General features: G+C 49.8%; 1 protein-coding gene across 8 annotated transcripts; it reads left to right on the top strand.

Annotated features, from left to right (window-relative positions):
- Window positions 1-22,182, top strand: LOC109866698 (double-stranded RNA-specific adenosine deaminase). 8 transcript variants are annotated; one of them, XM_031787410.1, is made up of 17 exons: window positions 2,029-2,203; window positions 2,362-2,481; window positions 4,003-5,796; window positions 6,121-6,368; window positions 6,564-6,786; window positions 6,919-7,067; window positions 7,701-7,836; window positions 8,150-8,382; window positions 8,554-8,710; window positions 9,006-9,174; window positions 9,298-9,391; window positions 9,751-9,867; window positions 13,216-13,343; window positions 13,692-13,874; window positions 19,000-19,112; window positions 19,727-19,926; window positions 20,095-22,182. In XM_031787410.1, exons 3-17 carry the CDS (start codon window positions 4,147-4,149, stop codon window positions 20,462-20,464), a joined length of 4,170 nt encoding a protein of 1,389 aa, XP_031643270.1. In that variant the 5' UTR covers window positions 2,029-2,203; window positions 2,362-2,481; window positions 4,003-4,146; the 3' UTR covers window positions 20,465-22,182. The 8 variants fall into 8 exon arrangements, with proteins under 8 accessions (XP_031643275.1, XP_031643272.1, XP_031643274.1 ...); XM_031787409.1 differs by having other exon boundaries at window positions 2,337-2,481; XM_031787415.1 differs by lacking the exons at window positions 2,029-2,203; window positions 2,362-2,481 and adding an exon at window positions 1-130 and having other exon boundaries at window positions 6,564-6,753; window positions 19,727-19,854.
- The last annotated feature ends 1,895 nt before the right edge of the window (window positions 22,183-24,077 follow it).

Genomic DNA, 24,077 nt, shown 5'->3' with positions numbered 1-24,077 from the left:
AATGCGCCAGGTAAACTGTCGCAAACTAGTGATGTCATTATGCGCCCCCCTAACCCCCTTGTTTCTTTGTCGACACTGTCGCTAGCAAGCAGGAACTCGGACTGATACAAAGCTTCAATCGCAAACCCAGGTAAATTAATTACATTTTGAACTCTGTTTTTACCTTTCGTGTTAGTTCAATTGAGATCTATATTTGGTTTCGCGCTAACTGAATAGCTTTCAAATGCGACTATGGTTGTTTGCACGCTTGTGCCGCAGTGATGCTCAATCAATGCTAACGTTAGTTAGCAAGCTATGTAGCTAGCTAGTCAATCCGGGCTATGCATAATTATCATTATTTTCACGGCATTTGACGTCGCGTTGCATGGTTGTTTACACTTGGGAGTTGATTGGGAAAGTGTGTCTGGAACAAATCGACAGTTGTGCATGTTATTTGCGATGCACAACTGCGGTTCTACGTTACCAAGCTTGTGAACCCGCTTGGAGCCTCCATCTGCGCAATATCTTGTTCGGAACATGCGTGCGCAGTCCAAACGACAACCATCCATTCAATGATGGCAGTTGAGTCGATCTCTGCTGGCAGGTTGCTGAGATAAATTAAATATTTACCAGGGTATTCAATGTGTAGCGTCAGTTAAAACCAAGATAACTTAGCTAATTTCAGGTTATATTCATGGGGGACTTCAGTCGGGGGATAAACGCCTGGGTGAGAGCGACAGTAAGAAGGGGATTGAGGATTAGGGGGGATTTACTGAAAAACGACTGTAAAATGACCAATTGGATCCTATGTTCATACAGCGACAGACAGCGTTGGGGGTCGGAGGCGGGATGAAATTGCACACTGATAGTTGATCCTCCTGTCCACCTAGCTAACTAGTTGTGCGGGGTTCACTTTGACTGGGGGGATTGAAAATGGTGTGCATCAGAACCATCCATAGCGAAAATAAACATGGAAAGGTTATTCAGTGGTGTCCTTAATTCCACATTCAAGCTGATGGCAGCAGTGACTATTAGTTAAATTTTATTTAAAAAATTCAACCGCGCCAGAGATGAATAACAGAGATGCTCTCGCGTGGCTGTGTTTGATTGACCAATGCATGCATGCGTATCCCAGCGTGATGGAATTGGGTTTGATGCTGCGTTCAGAACAACTGGGAACTCTGAAATCTCATACCTCAGTGCGTTCAGAGACAACTGGGAACTCGGGGGAAAAACGAGCTCCGACTAGGAAAAAATACCTTTGAACGGTCATCCAAGTCGGAAACACGGGCATCTTTCCAGAGCTCCGACCTCAAGATTACCGACGTCATGGTTTGACCTCGTTTTTTTTTTTTTACCCCTGGGTTACCAGTTGTCCTGAAAGCACCAAGATCTGGGTACAGTGGCCACTAGCTATATTCGGCAGCTGCTGCGTGCTCAATTAAACTGTTCTGGTTGTGTTTTTGTCACAACAATAGTTTGACGCAACAGCAGCTGTGAGACATGACAACTAAGAGGCGATCTTGAATGATCATATTTTGTTACTTTTTTTAGGGAGGGGGGTTGAATGTTTTGGAGTTAGCCTTCAGAAATTATGCCTATATATGCACAGGCTTTCTTGTCCAGATTGATATTTTCTAAAAATTGAATTGTAATGTAATTGTCTGTGTCTAGAGTGGATGCATTTTATAATAAATATTGGCTTACTGGAAAATAAATAGAAAAAACGATTGCCTTCAACTTCAATCAATATACTGTATCACAAAAAATACATCCTGTTTGACATAACACTACGGCACATTTTCATTCACATGACAAGGACCGATTATTTTTTATTATTATTTGACATAACTATATTATTATAATATCCACATGTTGTGAGGGAAATACATTTGATGTCCATCCAAGTATTCAAACAGCCTAGGCCTTGGCACCTTGACATTGCACCAGTTTTGGCTACATCCTTACTCTAGCCAGTGAAACCTATGATAGGAACTATTGCATCACGTGACTCACCCAGACTGGCTACAGAGCGTGTCTAGAGAAAGGAAAACGAAACTATTCTGCCCTTTCGTGCTGTTTCTCGTGTTAAGAAACTGTAACTGCAGACTTTATATGCGTTTTTAATAGGCCTACTCATCATTTCACATTGTAACGTCTGGTATAAGTATCTTGAATGGTAGGGGTACTAGATGTCCCTTTGAAATTGAGAAGCGCTCGTGCGGTATGTACAAAATAAATAAAAGTTTTTTGGGGGGATGGTAAAATACATAGAATTTTGAGAAATATAGCCAACTAGTTGAATTACTTTTGTATTTTGATAGAACGTAACTGTTTTATCTCTAAACTGTTTGAAGTGTAGTCAACTTCTGACCCCGGCAGCGCGCCCGCAGACCTCAAGATCTCTGCCTTTCAAAAGTGACTGAAACCTACTCTCCTTTATGCCGCCTTCAGGCCAGGTGGTGAGGTAGTAAATCTGTATTTTATCCCGCGAACTTTCAGGTACGTTCATTGAATTAGTTCATGTCTTTCTACTGTCATCGATTCGTTTATGCAACCCACTAATTATGAACTTGATTTATAACACTGACCAGGGCGTATACCCCAATTCTGTAATTCAAATAGAAAGGACTCATCAATAATCCAGGAACGGGAACATACCGAAAACGAGGCCAAACAATGTCTGTCTGGTCCATGGGCCAAAGACGTCCTAATATTTAATGCGCAGCTCTGTATATTCATATTGCCTATGGAAGCAGCAGAGGCAACTGAAGTTGAGCCATGCTGGGTTGTTATTTTGGCCGTCAGTTGCCGGCTTGCATTAAGGTCAGCCAGATCCCGCTTTGACCCGGGGGGCACCCGACCCAGTGCTGCTGCTGCTGTCCTTTAACATTGCCGTGAAATAACTCGATTCCACTCGTCGTTATATTATTATTAATATGGTGGCAATAGTTTCGGGAGCAGCATGCCTGGCAGGGCTGAAATCTGAGGAGCAAGGTTGAGTGTCTTCCTGTGGTCAGTGACAGATATCATTGAGTGCAGGGAAGAAGCTTTGTGTTACAGCGTTTTCATTAAAAATACCCCCCATCATGTTCTATGCCCTAAAGATTTATATGTAATTGGCATGAAATGCCTAGTGCTTATTAAATATTTTAGCTGAGAAAATAATCAGCAAATTGAATTCAATGTCAGGTTTGCTGTACTTGAAGGTGCCCATAATATGAAAATGTATTTGAAAATAGTCAGTGCTCAACCAACGTGAGTAGAGGTGCAACCTGTGTAGCCATCATGGCACTCTCATTAGCACCACCATCTGAAGAGTTTTCTCCCCCATGCCCCATACGAACTTGACCGTTCCCGTTGTGATTATTCTCAAGAAGGCCATTGAAGGCTGAAAAGTCAATCTTTTAAACCTGTCTACTAAAATGACTTATTTTTAATGGTGAATGAGCATTATTCCTTTTCCTGTCCAATGTGTGTTCTATGGCCAACCTTTTATCAGGTTCAACATCTATTACTTATTTGCTTAGTGTTTAGTCTGTCAAAAGTTAGTGGAGCAACTCCTGTCCTTCACTGATCACCTTGAATCTTTTCTTTCCTTCTGCCTCACTCACTTCCTATGTGAAGCTGCAAATCATCCGTTAAACCAGAACTAAAACACTGAAGTCACAACCATGAATTATACATTTCTGACCTTTTTATACATGGATCTCGTTGTGGCCAATTGGGTCCAACAGCATGTGACACTGGGGCTGTATTGGAGACAGGATGGAGTACAGTGAGACTGTGTGTAATATATATATATGTTATTTGTCATAAGCCCTTTGATCTACACTGTGTTTCTCTCCTGCCCTTTTTCCATTTCCATCAGGATTTTCCACTAGATTTGGACCAGTCTTATGTCCCTAGTTTCTTCTTCATATTGCTTTATATTTGGCTCTTTATTTTTAATTTCATGGCCCTTTTCCTCACCCACTCAGTCACTTTTGCTTTCGCTCACACCCATCTCGTCCTCTCTCTCAGGTGCTGACTGCCACTTTGCGATCATCGCCCACCCGGCTGTTCTGCCAGACTGTGTTGTTGCATCAGTATCCAACACAGAGACACATCCTCCTATCTGCTGCGTAACAGGCGGCCCTGGTCCCCCCTCAACCTGCCCCCTGCGCTATGAGCAGAGGACGAGGAGGGCCCCCCATAGAGCATTACCACCGACCCCCTCTCCCCCAACTGCAGGCTAAGCAACAATACTACAGAGCTGGACCCCTGGGATTTCACCCCAGAGCCTCCCCGCAACAGGCCCCACACCCAAACGTCCATTCATACCTGGGCCCAGTTCCCCCTCTAGTACCACCCAGTGCCCACTCTCAGCCTCTCTACCCCTCTGTCCCTCCCCCACCCGGTCACAGCCCAGCCCTGAATCAGCAGAGCTCTTGTCCCAGTGGTCCTAACTCCTTCAGGCAGCAGCAGGTCCACTTCCTGAGGGGACAGAACACTGAGGCTCCCCAGTTTAGGGTGAGCCCCAGAGGAGGGGCGCAGAGCTTGGGTCGAGGGGGACCGAACGGACTCTATAACGAATCGAACCAGGTCCAGGCAGGGTACAGCAGATACTCCCAAAACAGCTCTAGGGGGAGAGGGGGATACAGCAGCGAGCGAGGCAGAGGGAACGGTAGGGACTTCGGGTACCCGCCCAGTCAGGGACCCCCTAGAGGACCAACCGGCCCTAGATTCTGGAACCAGAAGCAGACTTCAACCCAAAAGCAAGGCTTCAACAGACAGTGGAGCCTTCATGCAGACTGTGCTGACAGGCCGTCTTTCTCAGAAGGCTTTCAAAGTTTATCCTTAGACAGAGAGAGGTCCTACAGAGGAAGAGTTGACCGAGGCGACAGCTTTGACAAAGCTTCTGTTGGTAGTAGTAATAATTCAAACAACAAGAGTGTCCCTACATTTCAGCCACCTGACATCCGAGAGCAAGTTTTGCAAGCCTTAGCAGATTTGAGCCCCGGTGAGAAGCTACAAGCAAAGTGTTTGGCGAAAACACTGCGGTTGCCCAAAAAGTTTATCAACCAGGCCCTTTACGGTCTCGAGCGTGATAAGAAAGCTTCAAAACACGGTGAAAGTCCTCCAGAGTGGACTGCCTACGTAGAACCACAGGAAGAACCGGAAAGTAGAGATTCTGATCCGGAAAGCCCACGTTCCCAACCGAGGGAACATTCTGTGGAGTCACAGGAAAGGCCTTCAGAAGAATATTGCTCTCACTTCCTGTCTGTGAAGGAGGAGGACGTTGTCATCGAGGCTGAGATCCAGCAAATTGAAGCGCAGGGTCCTGAGGGCGACAAAGAAGAAGATTACTACGTAGAATCGGATTCACACTCCTCTTCCTCAGAACCATCTGAGTCACATCGGCAACATTCCCAGTCCCAAACCCAACAACCCAGTATCAACAGCAGCAGTAACGAAGAGCTTGACCTAGACCTTGACGAGAGCGACATGGCGGACTGCGGCAGTAATCAGAAGGAGTTGATCCTGCAGTATCTGCTGGAGGCAGGGGAGGCCACGGCCCTGGTGATCTCCAAGAACCTGGGCCTGAGGGGCGCCAAGCAGGTCAACCCCACCCTGTACGCCATGGAGAAGCAGGGCGACGTGAGCCGCAACGCAGAGGTGACCCCTCATATCTGGGAGCTATCTGTCCATCGCAGGGAGAGGATGGAGAGGAGCCTCAAGGCCGAGCGCAGCGCCCCTGCAAAGGTCGAAGGAATGGGGTCCGGATTCCAGGCAGTGCCACCCGGATTGGAGTGTCTAGAGGCCAACGCTGAGGCGGTAGGTGGACACTCTCACACAGCGAGCGAGGGGTGGGGGGAGTTCAGTTGGGGGAATTCATTGACGTCTTCCTGAATTTGGGAGACCCCCTCCCTCACTTGGAGCCCGTCTCCTACGAAGGGGAGGAGGAGTTCGGCAGTTACCCTAGTAACATAATGTTGGTTGGAACATTGAGGGGTGAACATAGCTCTGTACATTCCGAGCTGAGAATGCCAGGTCTGGAGCCCTTCAAAACCGCCTGACACCGATCCCACTGACCCCCCCCAACTTCTGCTTCACTTCTTTCTTTCCTCACCTACTTCCTCCTCTTCATCCCTCTATCAGGAGGACGAGTCGAACGGAGGGCAGTGGGCGACCGACGATATCCCCGAATTCCTCAACGCCATCAGCCGGGATGGAGGGGGGACAGTAGCAGTCTCCCTGGCAGCGCCCCCACCTCAGAACCTCCGTGCCAAACTCCAGGAGGTGAGGGCCAAGAACCCTGTCAGTGGCCTGATGGAGTTTGCCCAGTACCAGGGACACAATTGCGAGTTCCTGCTCCTCGACCAATCAGGGCCCTCACATGACCCCAGGTCAGTGATGTCATAATGTTCCCAGCCAATCATGGTTGGCCGTTGCTGGTATGTCTAAGAGGAAACCAGCTGATTGATTTAGCAAATTCATTTAAAAAAATTGCAAGAGAAAGTGTGACAAAGAAATAAATAAAAAAGTGTTGTCCCTGCTCTTTCTCACTACCTCTCACTCCCTTGTATTTTTCTCCCTCTCAGATTCCGTATGCAGGTCATGCTGGACGGCAGGTTGTTTCCTGTTGCTGAGGCATCTAATAAAAAGGTGGCTAAGAAAGATGCTGCCGCAGCAACCCTGAGGATTCTGCTGCGTGAGATAGAGGGGGGAGGGGCTGAGGAGGGGCTCACTGCAGGGGTGGACCAGGCCATGGACCCCACCTCTGACGTCCCTGTAAGTCTGAAGTGTGTTCGTGTGTGTGCGGAGGTTAGTAATAATCAATGTGCTTTGTTGTGGTTGATTGTGTTGTAAAGGCCAAAGATTTGTCTATTTTTTTCAATCCTTTTCTAACTCTCTGCTCTCTCCCTCCCTCGCTGTCTCGCTCTCCCCCTCTGTCAGGAAGTGGTGGAGAGTCCGCCCCAGGCCCTGTCCCGTTCCCTGCCGGGGGGTAAGAACCCCGTGTCCATGCTGATGGAGTACAGTCAGCGCACTGGAAACCCCATCGAGTTCATCAACACTGGACAGGAGGGCCCACCTCACGACCCACGGTATCCATCTGTCTACATCCTCATCAGGGATGGGGTCAATTCCAAATGAAGTCAGTCAATTTAGGAAATAAACTGACATTCCAATTCAATAATTGAAAAAATAGCATCCATTTTCAATGATTTCTCTATAAACTGAAAAGGAGAAGCTATTTATTTGAAGTTTTTCCATTTTTGAATTTAAATTCAAATCACTTCCTGAATTGAGTGACTTCAATTAGAATTGAGCCCAACCCTGCTTCTCATTTTTCTCTCCCTGGTTCTCTCTTCTATACATAAATGAATCATTAGGAAAGGTGGGCCTGCCCTCACCTCTTTCTCTCTCTCCCTCGGGAGCAGTTACTTGTGTCCTGTATGACTTTCATACTGCAGCAGTCTGCTGACTGGATGATACAACAGCACCTCTGTCTCTCTCTGCATATAACCTTCCCCTAGGCACCTACTGTACTGTCCCGCAGTAATCTGATACTGGGAAGTGTGACCATCTTTGTCCCTCTCTTCCCCTCTTCCTGAGTGCTGTAGTCTCTGTGAAGGAGATTCACAGGTCTACTCTGATGCCCCCATGTGGAATGTCCTCTTACCTCTCTCACCAATGTATGTTTAGGATGTATAAGTTAGTCTCTGCTCCCTCCTCAGGTTCATGTTCAGGGTGAAGATCGGGGAAAGCCTGTGTGCTGAGAGCTCAGCCCCCAGTAAGAAGGCTGCCAGGCAGCTGGCTGCAGAGGAGGCAGTCAAGGAGTTAATGGCCGACGGGAGACTGCAGCTCAACAAGGTGAGTAAAGGAGACAAACATGGGACTGAAAGATGTTTCAACTAAATGGATGGTTCCCTGAAATAAACACTACCCCATCTATTTAGGATTTAGGCTTGTCAAGCTAGCTAGCTGTTTAGCTATGGACCGACAGAATGTCATAAGACTCCGGCATGTGGACTTCTCTCATTGTGCCTCCAGGCCGTAATTCTAAGAAAAGATCCTCCGAACACTAAGATCACTCTTCCCTCTCTTCCCACCTCCTCTCCTCTGTCTTTTCACTACCTTATCTCTCTTCTCCTCCCTCGCTCTCCATTTACCCCGTCCTCTCCAGCCCCAGTTTCCCCTGTGTCTGTCTGGTGATGAAGGGGGCTTCATGCCCGCTTGCCCATCCCTGCCCCCGCTGACAGAGGAGGAGCTGCGTTCTGCCCATGAGGCGGGGGTTGGTGACCTCATCAGCCACCTAAACAACAACGCTGTGTCAGGTCTGCTGGAGTACGCCCGGGCCAGGGGCTTCGCTGCAGAGATACGACTGGTCGGGCAGTCAGGACCACCGCACGAGCCCAAGTCAGTACACACACGAACATACACACTCTAAGTGTAATTCAGAGTCCACAGCTGCAGAGCTGCGGTAGTCCAGTGGTCCATTGTGACATATAAAACACTATGAAAGGCAACAGTTCAATATTGTAAAACGCGGCTGTGCAAACATGGATGCTTAACTCCCCTCTCTCTCAGGTTTACCTACCAGGCTAAACTAGGGGGTCGCTGGTTCCCTCCTGTCTGTGCTTCCAATAAGAAGCAAGGGAAACAGGAAGCAGCTGATGCAGCTCTGAGGGTTCTGATTGGAGAGGCAGAGAAGGCTGCCCGCACCGGGGAACTAACCCCTGCAGAGGTCAATTTACCTCTCTTACTATACTACTTTTTAAAACTCTGGGTCAGGACCCACACTGGGCTTTGGGTGTGTTAGAGGTGGGTCGGGAGTGAGGAGACTGCATTTCCTCTTCATTTGGGTTGCTCGTAGATGATTTTGGGTCACGGGAGGACAGTGATGTTCTCATTGGGTCTGGAGCAGAAAAAGTTGAAGAATGCCTGCTATACTATGAATACACTGTTAATACTATGATTCTGCTATAACCTACTTCTGTGACTGGTGGGCGTTCATAACCTGTTATTGTTTCTGTCTCTAGCTGCCACTGAGTGGTGGGACAATCCATGACCAGATCGCCATGTTGAGTCACCAGCGCTTCAACGCCCTCACCACACGCATACAGCACAGTCTTCTGGGAAGGAAGATCCTCGCCACCATCGTCATGAAGAGGGGGGAAGGGCTGGGGACCGTGGTCAGTCTGGGAACAGGTACCTGCCGTGTGTGTGTGTGTGTACGTACGCGCAAGAAAATAATAACAAGCCTTTTGGAATGATTTTTGTCTCCACCTTTTGAGATAAAATACATGTATTTTTGTTTGTTTTTCTCCTCAGGAAATCGCTGTGTTAAAGGGGAGGAGCTGAGTCTTAAAGGGGACACCGTTAATGACTGCCATGCAGAAATCATCTCCAGGAGAGGGTTTATCAGGTAGGAAGTTACTGCTGCTTATTTGTCTTCCATTCTGTCCTTTTATATAACCAGTCTTTTCCCCTTCCTCCTTTGCTCTTCGTTTTGATTCCTTTCTAGCTACTCTCCCTGCCTTTCTGAAACCTCCCTCTCTCCCTCTACAGGGTGTCATATGTCAGCTGGGAAGTCATTACAGACTATGATGTGTGTTAATGTGACTGTGGAGTCCATCTGGTTAGTGTAGAGTATTAACGCCACTTACCAGATCCGCTGTTTCTCCACCAGTCTCCCTTTATTTGTGTGTTGGATCCTGGACACTTTCACTGATCTGAATCACTCAAATGTGGATTCTACCTTTCTCCCCCCCCCCCCCCCTCCAGGTTTCTATATGCGGAGTTGCTGAAGCACTGTGAAGGATCAGAGGACAGCATATTTGAGCCAGCTGAGGAGAACAAGCTCCGGATCAAACCTGACACCACCTTCCACCTCTATATCAGGTGGGCCTACGGAGGATGTCTCTTCCTCGCTTTTTGACCCTTCACCCCCATGGCTCATTCTTCTCCACCTACTGTCTTCTCTCCCCTTTCCTTCTGTGCCCTGGAACTCAACTGGGCCACCAACCCACCCCCACACACATGTTGTTCTAGGAGTTTGAGAAGCCAGCGTTTTTTTCTGCATAGAAAAGTTTTGGGCGGGCCGCTTAAGTGTTTTCGGGCCACGTATGTCAAAACAGTAAAATAAAAAGTGTAATGTTTAGATAATGATTTCCGGGGTGGAAAAACGTTGTCAGTCTAAACTGAAGACTAAAACCAGATATAAAGTATGTAGAAAAGATAATGGCGTTATATATTCTATAATAAGATCCTCTTTGAGAACTAACAATGACCCAAATAAAAGCGAGACAGTCAGGGAGAATAAAAACATTCCCAAAATTATGCGCTCGGGGTATTTTTGTCATGGCATGGGGCCCCATTGATGTTTGAGTCCCTCAGTTCAAATAAGCCATGAAAAAATGTGTAGAATTGAAAATTGTGTAACTGGCCAACAGGGAGGCCTCTAAAATTTAGTTGGCGACCCCGCCATTGGCCACGCCCACCGCCTAAGCCTAATTTTGATCTAGAAAAAACCCTGGAAGATCCTTCTAGTTAATGACCTGCTCCTGTCCACATGTATATCTACCTCTCCCTCTCTCGCTCTACCCCTCTCTCTAACTCTCCCTCTCTCTAACTCTCCCTCTCTCGCTCTTCCTCTCTCGCTCTTCCTCTCTCGCTCTACCTCTCTCTCGCTCCACCGCTCTACCTCTCGCGCTCTACCTCTCTCGCGCTCTACCTCTCGTGCTCTACCACTCTACCTCTCGTGCTCTACCACTCTACCTCTCGCGCTCTACTTCTCTCTTGCGCTCTGCTTCTCTCTTGCGCTCTACCTCTCTCGCGCTCTACCTCTCTCGCGCTCTACCTCTCTCGCGCTCTACCTCTCTCGCGCTCTACCTCTCTCGCGCTCTACCTCTCTCGCGCTCTACCCCTTCTCGCGCTCTTCCCCTCTCGCGCTCTTCCCCTCTCGCGCTCTTCCCCTCTCGCGCTCTTCCCCTCTCGCGCTCTTCCCCTCTCGCGCTCTTCCCCTCTCGCGCTCTTCCCCTCTCGCGCTCTTCCCCTCTCGCGCTCTTCCCCTCTCGCGCTCTTCCCTCTCGCGCTCTTCCCCTCTCGCGCTCTTCCCCTCTCGCGCTCTTCCCCTCTCTACCTCTTCCCCTCTCGCGCTCTACCTCTTCCCCTCTCTACCTCTTCCTCTCTCGCGCTCTTCCTCTTCCCCTCTCTACCTCTTCCCCTCTCGCGCTCTTCCCCTCTCGCGCTCTTCCCCTCTCGCGCTCTCCCCCTCTCGCGCTCTTCCCCTCTCGCGCTCTTCCCCTCTCGCGCTCTTCCCCTCTCGCGCTCTTCCCCTCTCGCGCTCTTCCCCTCTCGCGCTCTTCCCCTCTCGCGCTCTTCCCCTCTCGCGCTCTTCCCCTCTCGCGCTCTTCCCCTCTCGCGCTCTTCCCCTCTCGCGCTCTTCCCCTCTCGCGCTCTTCCCCTCTCGCGCTCTTCCCCTCTCGCGCTCTTCCCCTCTCGCGCTCTTCCCCTCTCTACCTCTTCCCCTCTCGCGCTCTACCTCTTCCCCTCTCGCGCTCTACTCCTTCCCTCTCGCGCTCTTCCCCTCTCGCGCTCTTCCCTCTCGCGCTCTTCCCCTCCGCGCTCTTCCCCTCTCGCGCTCTTCCCCTCTCGCGCTCTTTCCCTCTCGCGCTCTTCCCCTCTCTACCTCTTCCCCTCTCTACCTCTTCCCTCTCTACCTCTTCCCTCTCTACCTCTTCCCCTCTCTACCTCTTCCCCTCTCGCGCTCTACCTCTTCCCCTCTCTACCTCTTCCCCTCTCGCGCTCTTCCTCTTCCCCTCTCTACCTCTTCCCCTCTCGCGCTCTTCCCCTCTCGCGCTCTCCCCTCTCGCGCTCTTCCCCTCTCGCGCTCTTCCCCTCTCGCGCTCTTCCCCTTTCGCGCTCTTCCCCTCTCGCGCTCTTCCCCTCTCGCGCTCTTCCCCTCTCTACCTCTTCCCTCTCTACCTCTTCCCCTCTCGCGCTCTTCCCCTCTCGCCTTACGCTCTTCCCTTCTTTCCCCTCTCGCGCTCTTCCCCTCTCGCGCTCTTCCCCTCTCGCGCTCTTCCCCTCTCGCGCTCTTCCCTCTCGCGCTCTTCCCCTCTCGCGCTCTTCCCCTCTCGCGCTCTTCCCCTCTCGCGCTCTTCCCCTCTCGCGCTCTTCCCCTCTCGCGCTCTTCCCCTCTCGCGCTCTTCCCCTCTCGCGCTCTTCCCCTCTCGCGCTCTTCCCTCTCGCGCTCTTCCCCTCTCTCTCTCTCTCTCTTCCTCTCTCTTCCCCTCTCGCGCTCTACCCCTCTCGCGCTCTACCCCTCTCGCGCTCTACCCCTCTCGCGCTCTACCCCTCTCGCGCTCTTCCCCTCTCGCGCTCTTCCCCTCTCGCGCTCTTCCCCTCTCGCGCTCTTCCCCTCTCGCGCTCTTCCCCTCTCGCGCTCTTCCCCTCTCGCGCTCTTCCCCTCTCGCGCTCTTCCCCTCTCTACCTCTTCCCCTCTCGCGCTCTTCCCCTCTCTACCTCTTCCCTCTCGCGCTCTACCTCTTCCCCTCTCTACCTCTTCCCCTCTCTACCTCTTCCCCTCTCTACCTCTTCCCCTCTCGCGCTCTACCTCTTCCCCTCTCGCGCTCTACCTCTTCCCCTCTCGCGCTCTTCCCCTCTTGCGCTCTTCCCCTCTCGCGCTCTTCCCCTCTTGCGCTCTTCCCCTCTCGCGCTCTTCCCCTCTTGCGCTCTTCCCCTCTCGCGCTCTTCCCCTCTCGCGCTCTACCTCTTCCTCTCTCTACCTCTTCCCCTCTCGCGCTCTTCCCCTCTCGCGCTCTTCCCCTCTCGCGCTCTTCCCCTCTCGCGCTCTTCCCCTCTCGCGCTCTTCCCCTCTCGCGCTCTTCCCCTCTCGCGCTCTTCCCCTCTCGCGCTCTTCCCCTCTCGCGCTCTTCCCCTCTCGCGCTCTTCCCCTCTCGCGCTCTTCCCCTCTCGCGCTCTTCCCCTCTCGCGCTCTTCCCCTCTCGCGCTCTTCCCCTCTCGCGCTCTTCCCCTCTCGCGCTCTTCCCTCTCGCGCTCTTCCCCTCTCGCGCTCTTCCCCTCTCGCGCTCTTCCCCTCTCGCGCTCTTCCCCTCTCGCGCTCTTCCCCTCTCGCGCTCTTCCCCTCTCGCGCTCTACCCCTCTCGCGCTCTACCCCTCTCGCGCTCTACCTCTTCCCCTCTCGCGCTCTACCTCTTCCCCTCTCGCGCTCTACCTCTCCCCCAGTACTGCTCCGTGCGGAGACGGGGCGTTGTTTGATAAGTCGTGCAGTGAGGACGCGGGGGACGGCCAGGGCCACCAGCCCCTGTTTGAGAACGCCAAGCAGGGCAAGCTGCGCACCAAGGTGGAGAATGGTGAGTTACAGCCAGATGCCATCTGCAGCACCGTTCCATGAGGACCCCCTCTGTTACTGAGGACAAGCACATAGAGCCACCATGTTGCTTAACTCCCTTCTCTGCAGGCCAAACAGAGCATGACTACACATTCACACCTCATTTGCTGCTGCTGCCACAAACACACCTGGTAGAAAGGACAAATATCCCAATGGATTTGAATGTTCCAGTCTAGAGTACATGGACTGTGTGATTCTAGTGTACAACCATCACTTTGACCACTGGCTCTCTCATACCCTATTCCTCATACTGCATGGCTTTGTCGTTGGAGTCAAAAGTATGCCTCAAGGGTGTCTGTGCCATGTGTAGGTGAGGGCACCATCCCGGTAGAGTCATCGACTATCGTGCCTACCTGGGACGGCATCCAGCACGGCGAGCGTCTGAGGACCATGAGCTGTAGCGACAAGATCCTTCGCTGGAACGTCCTGGGTCTGCAGGGAGCCCTGCTCTCCCACTTCCTCCATCCTATCTACCTGGCTTCAATCACCCTGGGTGAGGAGGGAACGATAGTACATAGAGGGAGATTGGTGGAAGGAGAGAAGAGATGAGGGAGGGGACAGTAAACATTTGAGGGAGGTTTGATTTGAAAAAGAGTGAGGGAGGATAGATTGAGTGTGGGAGTAAAGGGAGAGGGGTCAACGGTCACCGTTGGCTTCAGTCATGTTTAACAAACTCAACTCATAAGTAGACAACATGTCAATCCCATTGTCCTTATACTGTAGGAGTCATGACCAGCTAACTATCCACCCAGACAGTCCCTGTCCTTATACTGTAGGAGTCATGACCAGCTAACTATCCACCCAGATAGTCCCTGTCCTTATACTGTAGGAATCATGACCAGCTAACTATCCACCCAGATAGTCCCTGTCCTTATACTGTAGGAATCATGACCAGCTAACTATCCACCCAGACAGTCTCTGTCCTTATACTGTAGGAATCATGACCAGCTAACTATCCACCCAGACAGTCCCTGTCCTTATACTGTAGGAATCATGACCAGATACCTATCCACCCAGACAGTCCCTGTCCTTATACTGTAGGAATCATGACCAGCTAACTATCCACCCAGATAGTCCCTGGCTGACTCTGTCCTTATACTGTAGGAATCATGACCAGCTAACTATCCACCCAGACAGTCCCTGGCTGACTCTGTCCTTATACTGTAGGAATCATGACCAGCTAACTATCCACCCAGACAGTCCCTGTCCTTATACTGTAGGAATCATGACCAGATACCTACCCACCCAGACAGTCCCTGTCCTTATACTGTAGGAATCATGACCAGATACCTACCCACCCAGACAGTCCCTGTCCTTATACTGTAGAAGTCATGACCAGATACCTATCCACCCAGACAGTCCCTGTCCTTATACTGTAGGAATCATGACCAGCTAACTATCCACCCAGATAGTCCCTGGCTGACTCTGTCCTTATACTGTAGGAATCATGACCAGCTAACTATCCACCCAGATAGTCCCTGTCCTTATACTGTAGGAATCATGACCAGATACCTATCCACCCAGACAGTCCCTGTCCTTATACTGTAGGAATCATGACCAGCTAACTATCCACCCAGATAGTCCCTGGCTGACTCTGTCCTTATACTGTAGGAATCATGACCAGCTAACTATCCACCCAGACAGTCCCTGGCTGACTCTGTCCTTATACTGTAGGAATCATGACCAGATACCTATCCACCCAGACGGTCCCTGTCCTTATACTGTAGGAATCATGACCAGCTAACTATCCACCCAGATAGTCCCTGGCTGACTCTGTCCTTATACTATAGGAATCATGACCAGATACCTATCCACCCAGACAGTCCCTGTCCTTATACTGTAGGAATCATGACCAGCTAACTATCCACCCACACAGTCCCTGGCTGACTCTGTCCTTATACTGTAGGAATCATGACCAGCTAACTATCCACCCAGACAGTCCCTGGCTGACTCTGTCCTTATACTGTAGGAATCATGACCAGCTAACTATCCACCCAGATAGTCCCTGTCCTTATACTGTAGGAATCATGACCAGCTAATTATCCACCCAGATAGTCCCTGTCCTTATACTGTAGGAATCATGACCAGCTAACTATCCACCCAGACAGTCCCTGTCCTTATACTGTAGGAATCATGACCAGCTAACTATCCACCCAGATAGTCCCTGTCCTTATACTGTAGGAATCATGACCAGCTAACTATCCACCCAGACAGTCCCTGTCCTTATACTGTAGGAATCATGACCAGATACCTATCCACCCAGACAGTCCCTGTCCTTATACTGTAGGAATCATGACCAGCTAACTATCCACCCAGATAGTCCCTGTCCTTATACTGTAGGAATCATGACCAGCTAACTATCCACCCAGACAGTCCTCCTTATACTGTAGGAATCATGACCAGCTAACTATCCACCCAGACAGTCCCTGTCCTTATACTGTAGGAATCATGACCAGATACCTATCCACCCAGACAGTCCTCCTTATACTGTAGGAATCATGACCAGCTAACTATCCACCCAGACAGTCCCTGTCCTTATACTGTAGGAATCATGACCAGCTAACTATCCACACAGATAGTCCCTGGCTGACTCTGTCCTTATACTGTAGGAATCATGACCAGATACCTATCCACCCAGACAGTCCCTGTCCTTATACTGTAGGAATCATGACCAGATACCTATCCACCCAGACAGTCCCTGTCCTTATACTGTAGAAGTCATGACCAGATACCTATCCACCCAGACAGTCCCTGTCCTTATACTGTAGGAATCATGACCAGCTAACTATCCACCCAGACAGTCCCTGTCCTTATACTGTAGGAATCATGACCAGCTAACTATCCACCCAGACAGTCCCTGTCCTTATACTGTAGGAATCATGACCAGCTAACTATCCACCCAGACAGTCCTCCTTATACTGTAGGAATCATGACCAGCTAACTATCCACCCAGACAGTCCCTGTCCTTATACTGTAGGAATCATGACCAGCTAACTATCCACACAGATAGTCCCTGGCTGACTCTGTCCTTATACTGTAGGAATCATGACCAGATACCTATCCACCCAGACAGTCCCTGTCCTTATACTGTAGGAATCATGACCAGATACCTATCCACCCAGACAGTCCCTGTCCTTATACTGTAGAAGTCATGACCAGATACCTATCCACCCAGACAGTCCCTGTCCTTATACTGTAGGAATCATGACCAGCTAACTATCCACCCAGACAGTCCCTGTCCTTATACTGTAGGAATCATGACCAGCTAACTATCCACCCAGACAGTCCCTGTCCTTATACTGTAGGAATCATGACCAGATACCTACCCACCCAGACAGTCCCTGTCCTTATACTGTAGGAATCATGACCAGATACCTACCCACCCAGACAGTCCCTGTCCTTATACTGTAGGAATCATGACCAGATACCTACCCACCCAGACAGTCCCTGTCCTTATACTGTAGGAATCATGACCAGATACCTACCCACCCAGACAGTCCCTGTCCTTATACTGTAGGAATCATGGCCAGATACCTATCCACCTAGACAGTCCCTGTCCTTATACTGTAGGAATCATGACCAGCTAACTATCCACCCAGATAGTCCCTGGCTGACTCTGTCCTTATACTGTAGGAATCATGACCAGATACCTATCCACCCAGACAGTCCCTGTCCTTATACTGTAGGAATCATGACCAGCTAACTATCCACCCAGACAGTCCCTGGCTGACTCTGTCCTTATACTGTAGGAATCATGACCAGCTAACTATCCACCCAGACAGTCCCTGGCTGACTCTGTCCTTATACTGTAGGAATCATGACCAGCTAACTATCCACCCAGATAGTCCCTGTCCTTATACTGTAGGAATCATGACCAGCTAATTATCCACCCAGATAGTCCCTGGCTGACTCTGTCCTTATACTGTAGGAATCATGACCAGATACCTATCCACCCAGACAGTCCCTGTCCTTATACTGTAGGAATCATGACCAGATACCTATCCACCCAGACAGTCCCTGTCCTTATACTGTAGGAATCATGACCAGCTAACTATCCACCCAGACAGTCCCTGACTGACTCTGTCCTTATACTGTAGGAATCATGACCAGATACCTATCCACCCAGACAGTCCCTGTCCTTATACTGTAGGAATCATGACCAGATACCTACCCACCCAGACAGTCCCTGTCCTTATACTGTAGAAGTCATGACCAGATACCTATCCACCCAGACAGTCCCTGTCCTTATACTGTAGGAATCATGACCAGCTAACTATCCACCCAGATAGTCCCTGGCTGACTCTGTCCTTATACTGTAGGAATCATGACCAGATACCTATCCACCCAGACAGTCCCTGTCCTTATACTGTAGGAATCATGACCAGCTAACTATCCACCCAGACAGTCCCTGGCTGACTCTGTCCTTATACTGTAGGAATCATGACCAGCTAACTATCCACCCAGACAGTCCCTGGCTGACTCTGTCCTTATACTGTAGGAATCATGACCAGCTAACTATCCACCCAGATAGTCCCTGTCCTTATACTGTAGGAATCATGACCAGCTAATTATCCACCCAGATAGTCCCTGGCTGACTCTGTCCTTATACTGTAGGAATCATGACCAGCTAACTATCCACCCAGATAGTCCCTGTCCTTATACTGTAGGAATCATGACCAGCTAACTATCCACCCAGACAGTCCCTGGCTGACTCTGTCCTTATACTGTAGGAATCATGACCAGCTAACTATCCACCCAGACAGTCCTCCTTATACTGTAGGAATCATGACCAGCTAACTATCCACCCAGACAGTCCCTGACTGACTCTGTCCTTATACTGTAGGAATCATGACCTTCTAACTATCCACCCAGATAGTCCCTGTCCTTATACTGTAGAAGTCATGACCAGATACCTATCCACCCAGACAGTCCCTGTCCTTATACTGTAGGAATCATGACCAGCTAACTATCCACCCAGATAGTCCCTGTCCTTATACTGTAGGAATCATGACCAGCTAACTATCCACCCAGACAGTCCCTGACTGACTCTGTCCTTATACTGTAGGAATCATGACCAGCTAACTATCCACCCAGACAGTCCCTGACTGACTCTGTCCTTATACTGTAGGAGTCATGACCAGCTAACTATCCACCCAGACAGTCCCTGACTGACTCTGTCCTTATACTGTAGGAATCATGACCAGCTAACTATCCACCCAGATAGTCCCTGACTGACTCTGTCCTTATACTGTAGGAATCATGACCAGCTAACTATCCACCCAGACAGTCCCTGACTGACTGTCCTTATACTGTAGGAGTCATGACCAGCTAACTATCCACCCAGACAGTCCCTGACTGACTCTGTCCTTATACTGTAGGAATCATGACCAGCTAATTATCCTGACTGACCCCCTCAGACATCCATCTCTTTACTCACCTCTCCTTGTCAGAGTACTCTATGATGTGATCAGCCTTGTTAATATGGAAATACACTGACTCACACACTCTTCTGTCATTCTCTTTCTCTCCCTCTTTCTTTACATGTCAATCTGTCGCACCCCTTCCTCTCTCTTCTGTTTTGTTTTCCCTGTCCTTGTCTCTTATATTTGTCCTTCCAGGCTACCTGTACAGCCATGGCCACCTGACACGTGCTGTCTGCTGCCGATTGGCCAGAGACGGCGAAGCCTTCTCCAAGAGTCTACCTGCTCCCTACACACTCAACCACCCCGAGGTACACATACAGAAACACACTCAACCACCCCGAGGTACACATACACAGTACACATACAGAAACACACTCAACCACCCCGTGGTACACATACACAGTACACATACAGAAACACACTCAACCACCCCGAGGCACACATACACAGTACACATACAGAAACACACTCGACCACCCCGAGGTAGACACACATTACACATACAGAAACACACTCAACCACCCCGAGGTACACACACAGTACACATACAGAAACACACTCAACCGTACACACACATACAGAAACACACTCAACCACCCCGAGGTACACACACAGTACACATACAGAAACACACTCAACCACCCCGAGGTACAGACACACACACACACAGTACACAAACAGCTGTTCCAAGCTGCCAGCATAGCCATTAACGCAGACACAAACATTGCTTTCCGCTCTGTTTAAAATGGTTGATTCATCTGAAAGGACTTATTTAGTCTAATTTCAAATCAAAATCAAATGTTATTGGTCTCATACACATATTTAGCAGCTGTTATTGCGGGTATAGAGAAATGCCTGTAATTGAACACACTCTTCATCTCCCTTTACTCTTCTCCATCACTCCATCTCTGTCTCCCTTCAGGTGGGCAGGGTGAGTGTGTATGACTCGACACGTCACACAGGGAAGACCAAGGAGTCCAGCGTGAACTGGAGCCAGCCAGACCACATCACTGTGGAGGTGCTGGATGGGACCAAGGGCAAACTGGACGGGTACGCACCCCGCACCACAACTAGAACCAGACCCTCAGACCTCATCCACCCTCATCCAGATAGCAGCACCAGGTGGTTAACCTGGGCTACACAGGGCCCCATTTCAGTAGAATAGCAATCACTATTTATACTCCATATCGAGTAGTGGCATTTAATTCATATGAAAAACATGTTGAAAATGTTTCAATCCCAGCGCAGTAGCTTCTGTGTATTCCTAAACCCTGTTTGTCTTCCCTCTAGCCCCAAACTGGACGTGTCGCGGGTCTCCAAGTCCAACATCTTCCGTCAATTCCGGTCGTTATGCCAACAGTGCGGGCGCCAGGACCTGCTGGCTCTCCCGTCTTACGCCCAAGCCAAGATGGCCGCCATGTCCTTCCAGGTCGCCAAGCAGCAGTTCTTTGATGCGCTCGGTAGCCATGGTTACGGAGCCTGGATTGGCAAGCCATTGGAGGAGAAGAGCTTTGACGAAGCGGCGGCCTCGGATGGCCAAGGGGCAGGAAGTATTGCTAATAGCAACCAGGGATACAACAACAACAATAGCTATGGAAGCACAACCACTGACTATAACAGCAGCCAGTGGGGTAGTAGTGCGTACACACAGGCCATGTAGAAAGGAGGGAGAGGGGAGGGTTGGCTAGAGATAGAAGGACATGAGCCTGGAGGACAGGGGGGGAAGGGAGGAGAGGAAAGAGGAGCTAGCAGCGAGTACTGGATCTTCTTGAAAGAAGGGGTAGAGGTCAGACAGATTGGAAAGGACAGAGTTACTGAGATGGAGGGAGGGAAGGGGATAACAGGCCAGCCCAAGGGGTGAGGGTCAGACAGCAGCAAGAGTGATAGAGAGAGAAGGGGTTGCTACTGCTACACAAAAGCAACAGAATATAGAAAGAGAGGGGAGAATAGGGGGTTAGTAAGCATGATGACTGTGATGTAGTGACATTCAGAGCTGCATAGCATGCACTACTGCTCCACTGTAACAGTAGCCCCAGGACACTCTATCCTCACATTTACATACAGGACAAACCCTCCCTGCCCTCACGCACACAGCCCTGTCTCTCTAGTTCAGACACCCTACACCTGACCCTGTCCTACTCGCCAGCCAGCCATTCAATCACGCATGACTAGTTTAATCTGTACTTATCAGCCTGAGCATGGATAGTAGTGATCACACTTTATATATATATATAAACCAGCCTTGTAACGTTTAGCTACTCCCCGACCTAGCTACTCCCCGACCTAGCTACTCCCCGACCTAGCTACTCCCCGACCTAGCTACTCCCCGACCTAGCTACTCCCCGACCTAGCTACTCCCCGACCTAGCTACTCCCCGACCTAGCTACTCCCCGACCTAGCTACTCCCCGACCTAGCTACTCCCCGACCTAGCTACTCCCCGACCTAGCTACTCCCCGACCTAGCTACTCCCCGACCTAGCTACTCCCCGACCTAGCTACTCCCCGACCTAGCTACTCCCCGACCTAGCTACTCCCCGACCTAGCTACTCCCCGACCTAGCTACTCCCCGACCTAGCTACTCCCCGACCTAGCTACTCCCCGACCTAGCTACTCCCCGACCTAGCTACTCCCCGACCTAGTAACCCACCCCTTTACACTGTTGTTAATGCTACGGCTACAGGTCACAGCCTGGTCCATCCCATAACTCTCGACTGTAACATAGATTTGATGATGACTAACTAGCCTAGATCATAATTATTCTGTTATTGTTGTGTCCTATGTGGTGTGTATCGCTATTGTTCTTGAGGTTTTTGGTGTTGCCACTCGAGGGCCACGTCAGAAAGGACAACGGTGATGTTGAGAACTGCTGAGAACAAGTAAATCAGCTACTTGTTTTCATTTTAGGATTCATGTTATGGGGGGGGTCAAAGTTCAGGTTAGGAGAAGTGATTACTCGTAGTTGTGATAAGAAGAAAAGAAAGGCTTTGCACTCTTGTCCTTCCTAGCGTGGCCAGAATGTGGCCGGCGGGTTTTATGCGGACAGGGAGAAAGAATGGTTTGTTTTTATGTTTTAGTTCAGTCTGATCAAATACATTCAAGGGTGAAGCAATATATACATCATGTACATACAAATACATAAATACACAGATGTATATGCAATAACAATGTTTGTGTAGGGTATGTATATATCTCTGTGTGTGTATGTATATGTATATATTATGTATATATTTTGTAAGTCATGCCTAAAATTGATTTTCTATTGACTCTTTTTTTGAAACGTTTTAACAAGTGAATGACAGAAAGCATTTTGTTTTATTATGTATGAAAAATCTGTCAAGTTTTAAGTGATTATAAAGACCGGCTTTGTAAAAGCTGAAATGTGTGTTTGTCTTTTTTTAAATGTATACTAAAGCCCTCAACTGAATATAGACTGTTAGCCAAGTATAAACACTACAGTCAGCACACTTGAGAATGTTTGTGTGTTTCTTCAGTCTTGTCTCATAACCGTGAATATAGACTGTTAGCCAAGTATAAACACTACAGTCAACACACTTGAGAATGTTTGTGTGTTTCTTCAGTCTTGTCTCATAACTGAATATAGACTGTTAGCCAAGTATAAACACTACAGTCAACACACTTGAGAATGTTTGTGTGTTTCTTCAGTCTTATTTGTCTCTTGTGCAGAAAGGGGTAATTGGTCATTTAAGCGTTGGACTCCATAGAGGCGTGTGTGTTATAGATTCTACTGTTTGTTTTAAAAGAGGATGTTGTCTGGTGGAGGGTTGATGATCTTTACACAACACTGATGCAGTGAATGGAATGAGTGCTGTGTGTGTTTACCTGTTGTTCAGTCCCTCAGTGGGACTGTGAGGGCACGTTACATCAGTGTCTGTCTTGTTGATATTCTCTGACAGCTGAGTATTGCCAGGCTAGGCCCAGGGAGCTGTGAGTCTGGCTGAACTGAATATTGCCAGGCTAGGCCTGAGGTGTTGTGAGTTACCAGAAGAGCTCTGGCTGAACTGAATATTGCCAGGCTAGGCCTGGTGAGCTGTGAGTCTGGTTGAACTGAATATTGCCAGGCTAGGCCCGGGGGTGCTTGTGAGTCTGGCTGAACTGAATATTGCCAGGCTAGGCCTGGGGAGCTGTGAGTCTGGTTGAACTGAATATTGCCAGGCTAGGCCCGGGGGTGCTTGTGAGTCTGGCTGAACTGAATATTGCCAGGCTAGGCCTGAGGTGCTGTGAGTCTGGCTGAACTGAATAATGCCAGGCCTGGGGGTGCTGTGAGTCTGGCTGAACTGAATATTGCCCGGCTAGGCCTGGGGTGCTGTGAGTCTGGCTGAACTGAATAATGCCAGGCTAGGCCTGGGGGTGCTGTGAGTCTGGCTGAACTGAATATTGCCAGGCTAGGCCTGGGGAGCTGTGTGAACTGAATGTCAGGCTAGGTCTGGGGAGCTGTGTGAACTGAATGTTGTCAGGCTAGGTCTGGGGAGCTGTCTGAACTGAATGTCAGGCCTGGTCTGTGGAGCTGTGTGAACTGAATGTCAGGTCTGGGGAGCTGTGTGTACTGAATGTCAGGCCTGGGGAGCTTTGTGAAGTGAATGTCAGGCTAGGTCTGGGGAGCTGTGTGTACTGAATGTCAGGCCTGGGGAGCTGTGTGTACTGAATGTCAGGCCTGGGGAGCTGTGTGTACTGAATGTCAGGCTAGGTCTGGGGAGCTGTGTGAACTGAATGTCAGGCTCGTTCTGGGGAGCTGTGTGAACTGAATGTCAGGCTAGGTCTGGGGAGCTGTGTGAACTGAATGTCAGGCTAGGTCTGGGGAGCTGTGTGAACTGAATGTCAGGCTAGGTCTGGGGAGCTGTGTGAACTGAATGTCGGGCTAGGTCTGGGGAGCTGTGTGAACTGAATGTCAGGCTAGGTCTGGGGAGCTGTGTGAACTGAATGTCAGGTCTGGGGAGCTGTGTGTACTGAATGTCAGTCTAGGTCTGGGGAGCTGTGTGAACTGAATGTCAGGTCTGGGGAGCTGTGTGTACTGAATGTCAGGTCTGGGGAGCTGTGTGAACTGAATGTCAGGTCTGGGGAGCTGTGTGTACGGAATGTCAGGCCTGGGGAGCTGTGTGTACTGAATGTCAGTCTAGGTCTGGGGAGCTGTGTGAACTGAATGTCAGGTCTGGGGAGCTGTGTGTACTGAATGTCAGGTCTGGGGAGCTGTGTGTACTGAATGTCAGGTCTGGGGAGCTGTGTGTACTGAATGTCAGTCTAGGTCTGGGGAGCTG

Source organism: Oncorhynchus kisutch, linkage group LG13, assembly GCF_002021735.2.
Source record: "Oncorhynchus kisutch isolate 150728-3 linkage group LG13, Okis_V2, whole genome shotgun sequence".
NCBI lineage: Eukaryota > Metazoa > Chordata > Actinopteri > Salmoniformes > Salmonidae > Oncorhynchus > Oncorhynchus kisutch.
The sequence above is the reverse complement of the archived record's forward strand: the minus strand, read 5'-3'. Positions and strand labels throughout refer to the sequence as shown.